This window comes from Lissotriton vulgaris, chromosome 3_1 (assembly GCF_964263255.1).
Source record: "Lissotriton vulgaris chromosome 3_1, aLisVul1.2, whole genome shotgun sequence".
Taxonomy (NCBI): Eukaryota; Metazoa; Chordata; class Amphibia; order Caudata; family Salamandridae; genus Lissotriton; species Lissotriton vulgaris.
The window spans coordinates 476,672,345-476,684,452 of NC_141689.1; the positions used below are offsets into that span (position 1 = coordinate 476,672,345).

Below are 12,108 nucleotides of genomic sequence, written 5' to 3' on the forward strand. Positions count from 1 at the left end.
TCATCAAAGGTTGAAACAACTACGAACACACTGGAGAGGTACCCTAAAGGGTCCTGACTTCAGAAGCATTGGTCAGGTAAATGCTGAAAGTGGTGGCATTGACAAATAAGGTGAAGGGATGACAGCTACTGAAATATTAGTTATGAGCCATAGTATCAATTGTTGAAAACACTGGCGACTTGTGTGTTCGAAGTGTGAATTTAAGGCATGGTCCCTGCCAAAGTTTTGGGTGTATTCAATATTTTAGTAGTTGGAGCAACGGTATCTTACCACTGTTAACTAGTGGTAAATTGCTGTTTGTCACTAGCAAATTAAAGAAATATGCAGCTTTTAACTAAAACTATAGCACAATTTCTAAACATGTTTAAAAGGGAGGAGACATTGCCTTATGGCAAAAGTTGCTGACCTTGGAACATGGGTTCAAATCACTTAGGGCCACATGTACGAAGTTTTTTTGAGCTCACAAATGACCTGATTCGCAGAATCGGGCCATTTGCGACATCAACATTTTTTTTTATATAAAAACACCAAACTGCAATTCTAGAGAATCGAAATCTGGGTTTGCAATTCTGTATTTGGAAGGGGCTTGTTTAGAGCATCCCCTCCGAATACCAAATCGTAGAGGTATGTTTTATTGTTTTCCATCCAAATTATGGTTACAAAACATTAATTTGTTACTGACTACTAAAAAGTAGTAGTGGTAACCATTCGCAAATGTGAAAGGTACCACAGGATACCCCTTCCCCCTTGAGAATGTAAAAAATCTGTTCTTTTCTTTAAGGAAATAGGATGTCTTTCTAACAAAAAATTATTACTTTATTTAAAAGCAATCACAGATTTGGTGGTCTGCTGACCCCAGCAGGGCACCCTCCCTGTAATGGCTATAATTCCTTATGGATCATAGACAGTGACCTACCTCTTTAATAGTCATGAGGTAAGTCCATTTGCGACCCACTAGGAATCACTATTTTAAAATTTAACGTTTAGAACGCTATTCTGAATATTTGTACACTTAGCCCTTAGTCTTCCTGTGCCTAAAAAAGAAAAAGGTTCTATTTGTAAAGTATTTTAATACCCTCTGGCCAGGTTCATGCTTTAAAAAACTTCTGAGAGAAAATGTAACTACAGACTGCAACACAATACCATAACAAAAGTAAAATACCAGCACTACACAAATACAACAAGAAACAACACAATTTAACTATTTATTTATTTATTTTATTTATTTATAAGACATGTTAAGCGCACAACTACCCAGAGGTGTCTCTGCGCCTGGACAGAGTAATCACTGAATAGATGATTATTGATTGAACAACCAAGTTTTTACTTGTTTGTGAAAGGGTATTAATCACATGACTGCTAAGGCAATTCCCCCTCTGTGCGGATGATTTCTTTTTCCCATTGTTTCATGACGAGCTCAGCTCGTCATGAGCACACGACCAGTGTACTGCATGACGAGCTGAGCTCGTCATGAGCAGCGAAGGGGTTAAAGTTGTGGTGCTTTTTATTTGGTTTGGCAATGAATTCCACAGTTTGGCGGTGGCAATTGAAAAGGATCTGTCGCCCCATGTAGATTTCTTGGTTTTTGTTATCTCAAGGAGATTAGCCGTGGAGGATCGTAGTGTACGTGCTGGTCTATAGGGGCAAAGGGAGTGCTTTAGGAAAGTTGGTCCTTTTGCATGGATGGTTTTAAAAGCTATGCATAGGGCCTTGAATTTGATTCTGTGTCTCACTGGCAACCAGTGCAGTTTTCGAATGGTTTTTGAAATTGGCTTGAATTTAGGTGTTCCTGTGATAAGTCTGGCGGCCGCATTCTGTACCAGCTGAAGTTTATTTAGAACCTTTTCTTGCACATTGATCAGGAGGGCGTTGCAATAGTCAACTCGGGACATTACAAGGGTGCTGACTAAGGTTTTTATTGTGTTTGTGGGAAGATGCAGCAGGATTTTCCTGATCATTTTTATTATATTATTATTGATGCAGCGACCATTGTATTTGCCTGATGTACAAATGATAGTTTATTGTCAAAAATCACTCCTAAATTCCTGACTTTGTTCACTGGAGTGGGTGGAGGTCCGAGATCGTGTGGCCACCAAATGGGGGACAATATTGGAGTGAGTTTGCCAAAAAACATAACCTCGGTTTTGTCCGAGTTTAGCTTTAAGCAATTTTCATTCATCCATTTGCTGATAGCAAGCATTCCCTGTTGGAAGTTGTTGGCTACTTCTATTCCATTGTTGTTAATTGCCAGGACGAGCTGTGTGTCGTCAGCATAGGATGTTACTGCAAGACGATGAGCTTTGATGATCCTCGCTAAGTCGGCCACATAGATGTTAAAAAGCGTTGGACTTAGCGAGGATCCCTGGGGGACACCACAGGGGAGAGCAAAGGGGCAAGACGAATAACTGCCCATGGCCACGGATTGTTCCCGGTTGGTCACTAAGGAAGAGAGAAGGGAGATGGCACTCTTAGATATTCCAGTTTCTATGACACAGTTGATTAAGGTGGTGTGATCAACCGTGTCAAAGGCCGCGGAGAGGTAGAGCAATATAAGCACCGCAGCACTTAATCCGTTCAAAATCATTCTGATTTCGTCGGATGCTTTAATCAAGGCAGTCTCTGTGCCATGACACTTTCTGAATCCGAACTGTGAGTCGTCGAGGCAGTTGTTAAGGTCTATGAATTCAGAGATCTGGGTGTTCATAATTTTTTCTACAATTTTTGCTGAAAAAGGGAGACATGCTATTGGTCTGTAGCTAGTGACATTGGAGGGATCTAGTTTGACTTTTTTGAGGAGTGGTTTGATTACCGTTTTTTTCCTTATCGATGGAAAAACACCTGATGTGACCATAGCGTTGAAAATGTCTGTGAGTGTGTGGTTGATAATATCTGGAGCTAGTTTGAATATTGAAGGAGGACAAGGATCGTCTGGGGATCCTGAGTTAATGGTCATCATGAGTTCGCAAACTAGTTCCGACGAAACCTGGTCGAAAGATTAAAAAGTGGGTTTATTATTGATGTCCATAGTAAGGCTGATGGAATCAGGAAGTGTTTTAGAATTAGAGACAGAAGTGGTGTATTTGTTAAATTTGGAATAGATATTGCAAACTTTATCTTGAAAATAAGTAGCTAGACCGCCACACATAGATTGAGAAACCTCTCTAGTGGTGGGTTTATCTTGTCCCGTTAGATGTGTGACAACCTGGTATAGTTGTTTAACTGAGTCCTGTGCTGACTCGATTTGATTGTTGTAGTATGTACTTTTTTGACAAATGATCATTTGTTTATATTTACTTAATTATTCTTTGTAGCAGATTTTTTCATCAGGATCATAGTTTTTACGCCACTTAAGTTCCTGCCGTCTGCAGCTTTGTTTCTCTAGCCTAAGGCTCTAATTGAACCAGGTGGCTGAATTGGACATTCTATTTGTGGATCTTTTCTTGGTAGGAACTATACCGTCCGATATATTCCGGAGGCAGTTAGTATATGAGGCGGCTGCTGTGTCTGGATTCGATATGATGATTTCCTGCATAGTGTGCAGTTTATGGTTGAATTCCGCGAGCTTAATACTCTTCCTTGATTTAAAAGTGTTTGTTTTGGGGGTGTGGTGGGAGGAGGAGTAGGAGGGGAGATGTTAAAGTATACAGCTACATGATCAGTCCAGGTTAAAGAGGGTATTTTCTCTGTAGAAAGAGAATTGAGATTAGAGAATATTCCGTCCAGCGTATGTCCAGCAGAGTGCGTGGCGGAGTGAACTAATTGTGTTAGCCCTACTGCTTCCATTTCTGTAAGGAGAATGGTCGTATCTGGGTCGTCACACGCTTCCAAGTGGAAGTTAAAATCTCCCATGATGGTAAAATTATTTTCCCCTGCTATAGGTTCTAAAAGGTGGCTGAAAGATGATAAAAATGCTGAGCGTGGACCTGGGGGTCGGTATAGCAGGATGCCTCTAAATGAGCTGGAGTAAGCAGTAAAAAACGTAAAGTTGATCGCTTCACATGTAATAATCGATATGGGCTCCATTCGTAGTTTGTAGTTCTTGCGATGTATTATGGCTATACCACCTCTTTTTTTTAAGAGCCTGTCATGTCTGATGTTCGTGAAACCTTCGGGAGAAGCTGTGGTGAAATCAGGACCACAGGAATGGCCTCCCCAGGTTTCCGTGAGGAAGAGAATATCCAAATTCCAGTTTTCAATGATGTTATATTTTTCATATTTGTGTTTTGGCAGTGATCTTACATTGATAAGTGCTGCTTTGATTATGTTTGGTGGCCTGTTTTGTTTGTTATTGGCGGAAGATTGTAAATGAGGGTTTTCCATGAAAAGGAGAGGGCAAGTGGGGCACGTATAAGGGGAGTAATTCAATTGACCTAAGTCTATAGAGTTACAGGTGTGTGGTAACTTATTAAAGGCTTTTAGTTGCTCAGCTTTGTACTGGACTCTATTAGATAAAGGGTTTGGTGGATAGCTGCCAGGGGGGTAGCCCTGGGCCCGGTCCCGGCACGGACGGGCGCAGACGGGCTTGCCTTTGGCACGCCCGCTGCGCACGTCCGCTGTGCGTGACTGGTGGCATGGTGTTTTTTATAGACGATTAGCGGCAGACTAGCCTGCTAACCTCCGCGCTGAGGGACCGGAAGTGAGGCAGATTGCCAATATTGGCTTCCCTCCACTCAAACTGCGGGCAGCGGTGGACCGGGGGAGTCAATAGGTACGTGCAGAAAAAATGTGACAAAATATATACAGTCTTAAATCACTATATACAGTTTTAAAAACACCCAATTCAGTCAAACATGCGTCTGGAGCGTAATGATGGAGCTCCTAGTATGTGGCTGTCCACGTTAAATGAATCACCTGGTGGTCAGCTCTGTCCAAGGGCGAGCTTCCGTGCCGGTGTGTTTTTATGGAGGATTAACTGCAGACTAGCCTGCTAACCTCCGCGCTGAGGGACCGGAAGTGAGGCAGATTGCCGATATTGGCTTCCCTCCACTCAAACTGCGGGCAGCGGTGGACCGGGGGAGTCAATAGGTAAGTGCAGCAAAAATGTAACAAAATATATTCAGTCTTAAATCACTATATACAAAACTATCAAAACAGGATGCAACACAACAAAATGCAATACAAAAAACACATCACTAATATAATAACAAAATGAAAAACTAAGAAATAAAACAAAAAACAGCTCAACAATGTAGCGCAAAACAAAATGATGACACGCCACACAATTACACCGTAACACACTCAACAGCACAGGAATGTGCTCAAAACAACTCAACAAAACAGAACAAAAGCACAACAACAAACCACATCAGGACTCAAAAATACAGGCCAACCTTACACAGTTTGCATTGTGGTAATATGCAGTTTTTTTTTGTAGCTTGTGATTTGATATGATCTTTCGTTATATTGTGGTGATGTGCTCACTAGAAACTGTAGCGCCTGTCCTCTTCCTCTGTGTGGGGTACAAATGTATTCGGAATGGAAAGGATTTAGGACATAAAAGAAAATGTAGTTTCAATCTTTTTGGAGCCAATAGCCACCTGATCATGTCCTGGGGAAAAGTATAATATAGTGATGTATAAATTAAAGCAGAGTCGAAAGTATTCAGTTTGCAAGAAGAGTTATGCTTTAATAACGTGGCAGATGTGAGATGTACGTTTCTATAACTTTGTGGGCATTTTCTAAGAATGAAGTTTATTTTCTATGATTTTATAATCTTTGCTGACACCCATTTTCTCTCACGATAATTAACTATGCTTAACGTCCAACCAACTTTATTTGGTGCTTCTAGTACAAGTTCATTGTATATTCCTAACTACTGTACATTGCTCTGTTACAGGTATAAAGAAAATAATGTGATGGTTATGACCTCACCAAAATATTTCAGCACATTTACTTTCATGAAAAACACTTTGAATTCCACATCTTAGGGCATTTGGAGGTCTACGCATGTTGTAACTGCAAAAGCAAAAGTCAAGTTGTGCATGTACAAAAATAAAACTACATAAAAAGTTTACATTACATCACATGTACAATATTTCTTTGCACAGCTGTGTTAGATGTCCATATTTGAATATTAAAAAAATATACATTAAAACTTTAGGACAGTTCTTTTATCTGTTGCCAACCAAGAAAGTATTTTGGCTTTGAGATGCATTAAAGCTCTGCTCTACGCATCCTGGGGTATTTGTGAACACAATATTCTGTAGTTGGCTTTGTTTTACATAGTCATGAATTTGTGGGAGCCCTTGCTGATTCTCTTCTGCTAGTTTTGGGTTTAAATCCATTTCAAAGCCAACCTGGCAGGTCTCTGAGGAATGGGCTGGAAGGGTCTGCGTGAGCATCTGAAAGAAGTCCAAGGTTGAGTAGTCATACTTGAGCACAGCACTGGGTGCCCTAATGATAATCTCTGCTGCCTGCCCCTCACTCAGGATTGTCGCATCGGAGATATAGGAGTCATCAAGCGTTGTTCTCCTGCAATTGATCATTTTAGGGCAAATTAATTCTGTCTCCTTTTCCGTAGGGTCCTGAATTGGCGAGTTCAACATCCTGGATACATCTGAATCCTCTTCAACAACGCAAAGGCTATTATGGCCATCTGATTCTTCCAGAAGCATCTGGCTAGACACATACACCTCTTCAGCCTATAAAGGAGAGAGAGTGAATACACAGAAACATTACAGATACATGGAAGAATAATATGTACCCCCAACAAGTACTAATCCAAGATCCCTCACCCAACTTTTGATCTTTGGTAACAGATATTACTTTGCCACCAAGCAACCATCCAGTTAGTTGTACCCTCTGTATATCGATTTTAAGAATGCTACTGTTCCTATGATGAGACAGAGTCCTCAGAATTCATCATGGTTAGAGAAAAATATGTACCAGAAGAAGCTTTCCAATGTGTTAACTGGTGGGGTATCTCCCTTGAAGATTCATATATAGTGCACACTGTGGGAGGGATACAATGCTAATATATAAGGTGTATACTAAAAGCCAACTAACCTTTGTTTATCAGTACAGTGTAGTAGTAACATCTGCCATTATGATACAGTCATGGGCGGCTGTGCCCATCAGGCTCTACATTCTCTATATGAGAAGGGAATCCATTGAAGGAATGAGTGTGTCTTCATTCCACAGGGAAGCCTTATGTATACAAACAATCACAGGCCCTCTCTGCTCTACAGGGCGGAGACAGCATAGCCTTTCCATGCATGCTGCATTTCAATGAGCAATTAGGTTGGTGAACGGGCCCGGCCTTCCTCTGTCCTCCTTCCTCAATTATGCATGAGATGATTTAGGGGTGGAGCAAAAAGTGCCATTTTGTGGGACAACCACAGTCACACAACCAAGCTTGCAACAGCACATATCATCAATGGATCAGATGAATTCACCCTTGGACGGCTGGTCCAGGCACATGAGCTTCTCTCATCGCTCCTGCTCTACCGCGACACACAGAATGGAGGTCTTTTATTTTGGTCATTACTTTGGAGTGAAAACTAGTAACTACTGTTTTTTTAACGATCATCCACTTATTTATGTGGTAGGATATGGAGCTATAGTGGCAAACAAACATTATTTTTAAGGGAAATCTAACAATTATCTAGTGGGTAATATGATAGTTACTTTGAGGCCATCATCCTTTTTCTATTTGGTTTCAAACATGAGATGTATTCGAAATGATTGCATGTCAATATGAGAGACATTTGATGTACAGAAACTCCATTTTGATTCTCAATGGTTTTCATTCTATAATACATTCAAGTTTACCTTACATGCTTGCTGGTCGCCCTCAATAGATCTGAAATCACCTTTCTTGTGGTTTTGTTAAGGTGGGTAATAAATACATTTTCATAGCAAATGATCAAGTTCTTGTATTATACTGTTGTCTTCCGTGGAAAGTGGTCAGATAAAGAAAAAGGCCCTGTCAATGAACATGATTGCGGACACAGTTAATAAATACATCTTCAATAGCACTAGTGTGTTTATATTATAGCATTGTCTGAGTTCTGGAGATCACCGGTTCTTGACTACTTATCTGTAGATTACAGCCAAGTTGAAGTTCACATGTGAAATTTATCCAGAACTAGAATGTGAGACACGTTTTTAGCCAGTCTAGGGTAATCTGCCTCTTCCGCATTAGAAGTTGGTCAAAAGAGTTGGATGGGAAGCCGTGTAGTAGCCAAAGGTTGATTTAACGTTCAACATCATACCCTTGAAAGCAAATTTCATGTTTAAACCCCCTTGGTACATTATTTTATCATTTGGAGAAACCACTAACACTTCCTGTTCCTAACTAACACTAGTCTAAGCTTCTTATTTTGTTTGTTAACCTTTAACCCACAACAGAATTAGCCCAACTCCTTACTGTGAGAAATGCAATGGCAATTAATACGGTCTGATTGCTTTGTGGATTAATGAAAGAAATAACCTTTAAAATTAGCCCTCAATGGGTATTAGAAATAACAGAACAAAAGCTATGTTGCTTACTATTGATTTAGAATTCCATGTGATGCTCATTTCTCATGATGACCCATTTTAGGTTTGCATCAAGCAGAAAATAGAGGATCCCTCAGCTGACCACACCCATTGTCATGTTGTCTACTAACTGAATAGGCTAGCCTACCAAGGCAAGGCAGTTGTGTTGTAACTCATATGATGGTATATTAGAACTTTGTTCTATGTGGTAATCAATTTTTTCGATGTGCCTATTCTGATGTAACACATGTCTGAACTTCACTTTCATTTACTTTCGCACACAGCCCATTTCGTCAGAATTTAAAAGGCTTAAACTCCCACAGACAGGGTGGGCTGCATTTGTTTCAGAGATATATTGTACTTCAACGCAGTTCTAGAGTTGCAGGTAATTGGGTTTTAATGCACTATAGCTATAGCTCTTGGGCCTGATTCGCAAAGCATGCTGGTATCTGTTGTTATTCATGTAGAGCAGTTATCCTAGAGATGTTAGATAAAGGATTTCATTTACTGTGAAGGTTTAGGGGAATTACCTTACTAGGGACACGTCACGTGGACCTTAGCTTCCAGATGATTTCTGTTCCAGGGTGAAAGTATATGTAGAATGTATTTTAGCAGAGGTAGGACCACAGCTAGAGATTCTATATTATATTAAAGACACTAGATTTTCACAAACTCTTCTGGACATGTGGGTGATTTCCATAGTATTGTAATTAGGTTGAAGTAATACTAGAGACATGATATCTGTATATACTCAGGGAAGGTTCTTCAGAGAGGAGTATTTTAAGTTATTAGATGTATAATAATATTTGTGCTTAATTCATTTTATTATAGTTTTAAGTTTTTATAGGATCGGTAATTTAGTTGCAGGTAGTTGGGTTTGTAGGGGAGTAGGGTTGAAAGATTTTTAAAATATAAATTATTGTTTTTAATGTATACATGTTTAAATGTAATTTAAATGTATTGATTTATGAAAATGTATTAATGTATTACATTTTATATTACTATTAAATCATTGATGATTCATTGATCAGTGTATTTAATTATTACATTTTGTTAATTAATTTGATGTCATATTTTATTTCTATTTGTTTTATTTAATAATTTATTCAGAATAAGTTGTCTTTTATATATTTTTATACTATTAATATGTTTTCATTTTTATAATCTTTTTTATTTTAATTGGCAGTTGTGTTCATTGTAGGGACAGAAGTGTTTTATTTTAAAATATTTTTAATATTTGTTTAACAATTTATTTTTTAAATTGTAATATACAAATTGTGATTTCAATTGAAATATTTTCTATTGATTAAATATGGTTATTCTTTTAAATATTTCTACATTTTTTAGGTCTATATTTAAATATTTAAAACAATTTAGGAATGGAAATAGTAAATCTGACCCCTCCGAAAACTAACACTTTCCCTAATTTAGCCTATGCTGGAGTGTGAAAAGTCCAAAACTGTCTAAGCGTGTACCCACTTAGACAGTTTTAATCTTATTTGTACTCTGCACTTGGGATCCCTAGTTTGAAATGATTCTGTTTCATAAACACTGTTCAAAAATAATATCGCTCCACCCTGAGCGTTGGCTTGTGCCAGGGTGTACCTGCAGCCCTATGATGAAGCATGCCACTATTTAGTAGGTGAGGGCATTTTTAAAAACCCATAGGGTTTTCCCAAAGTGACTCGCTTTTGTGTTTATCAGTTTGAGTAGTTATAGCCAGGAATTAAGTTGCCCAGTCTTATTCTTCCCTATTTTCTGTTTCTCTCTCCTCTCTCGATGTTTAGTCTGATTTCGTTTTATGTTCATGTCCTTTTCGGTGTGTGAGTAATATAAACCTCTCAGGAGAGTGAGAGAAGGCATAGGGGCTCATTTATGAGCCCTTGAGTCACTTTTACGCCGTTGGTGCGTCACTTTTTGTGACGCACCAGCTGAGTAAAAAATGTGCCTTGTTGCACCATATTTACAAAGTGACGCATCTAGGTAGATGCGTCACTTTGTAAACCCCTGTGCCATATTATACCTGCCCCAGGTATAATGTATGCAAGGGGGGCGTTTTGACGCAAGAAAGAGTCATAGAAGTGACGCAGTGAAATCTATAAGATTTCACTGCGCAATTTCTTGGATGCTAATGCGTCAACATTTTACGCCTGCCTCATGGAAGGCGTAAGACTGACGCAGGCACTAACAACATGGGACTTGCCCATGTGAAAGTACACATTGCTGAAGTTGAGTCACTTTTGTGACAAACTCAAGCAATGTGTCACTTTTGCGCCTACAGATACGTCAGAAATACTGACGTACTTGGAACTCCTTGCGACATGATGAGTCATACTTTAAAAATGACGGATCGTTAGTGTGGCAGGGAGAGCACAGTGAAAAGTGACGCATCGCTGTTTTCACGCAGAGATGCGTCACTTTTCATAAATGAGGCCCATAGTTTCTTGTCACTTCTGGTTGTGAGTATAAAACCTCAGAAGGGTCCCAAGCATTGAATGTGCTCTTTGCAGTGCAGTGCAGTATACATGCAATGTTTCGTTCTTTTGAGAATTACCTGATAGATGGATAGGATTTGGACCTTTATCCACAGATTAGATACAATAGGAAACTGGCCTGGTCCACCCATTGCAAAAAGCTCCCTAAACACGTTTTCCTGCTGAAGTGATTTGTGACCTTATTTTCTGATCGTCCCTAACTCAAAGAATATGACAGATGAAGAAGGGAACATAGTATAAGGAACTCTAGAGTGCTAATTCCTCTATTATGTTTCAAGATGAATAGTGGCACGAGTCACCAAACTATTGGAGCTTAGTTATTTGAGTTGGAGAATGACAAGCAGAATGAATAACACTGTCACTTTCTGTTGGGTAGAGAGTTTATTGGGTAAAAGGATCCCAATTTGCTCGGCTGAATGTATAGATTTTCCATCACCAGTGATACTTTTGTAGGTGACTTGAGAATTAATTACCCCAATTTGTTTAGTGGAATGAACATCCCAACAAAAAAAGCTCAAAGGTGGAGATATTCTGCATTGGTGATTGGTGCTTACCAATAATTTGATCCACTGATAAATTATCAAACTACAAGTTTTATTGATAGTAAGGTAAAAAAAACACAAGAAAAGGAAAATCAAAAATATAAAACAAAGTCAGCAGCAGCAATACAGCAACTGACTCGAATGGTGGAAGAAGATGTTGGTATAATATTTGGAAGAATCCCTCAATTGTGGCCAGATCTAAAGAATGTTTGCAAGTTCTCAGACATAAAACACATGTGGCTTCATAACTGCAAGATATAAAACTTGATTTTAATAAAGAGCTACTGAGCTATTGAAAAAGTGACTCAGATTTCATATATCATACACTATATTGCTGGATGATATGGAGGGTTCAGGGTTTTTGTAAAATGGTGTCTAGATCATCAGATCCACTGCATGCTGTGCAACATCCCTCAAAGATGCCCCCTTGCTAATGTTTGGGTGAGCTTCAGTACCATGTTCTGCGCTGAGTTGGTTCACAAATTCATGCAATGTTGTCTGAATGAATAGGGTTAGGTAATATGTGATGAAAGTGGAAGAGTGTCGGTAGGATTGGCCACCCCGGCTCTCACTTACAATGAGGGTCCTGTCCA

General features: G+C 39.2%; 1 protein-coding gene across 1 annotated transcript in view; it reads right to left on the bottom strand.

Annotated features, from left to right (window-relative positions):
- Positions 1-5,603: 5,603 nt before the first annotated feature.
- Positions 5,604-12,108, bottom strand: part of LOC147726646 (interleukin-31 receptor subunit alpha-like) — a 672,471-nt gene continuing 665,966 nt past the window's right edge. The window contains exon 17 of the mRNA XM_086960699.1: positions 5,604-6,641. Coding sequence (XP_086816825.1) covers positions 6,111-6,641 — 531 coding nt within the window. The 3' untranslated portion in view covers positions 5,604-6,110. The remainder of the gene's footprint in view (positions 6,642-12,108) is intronic.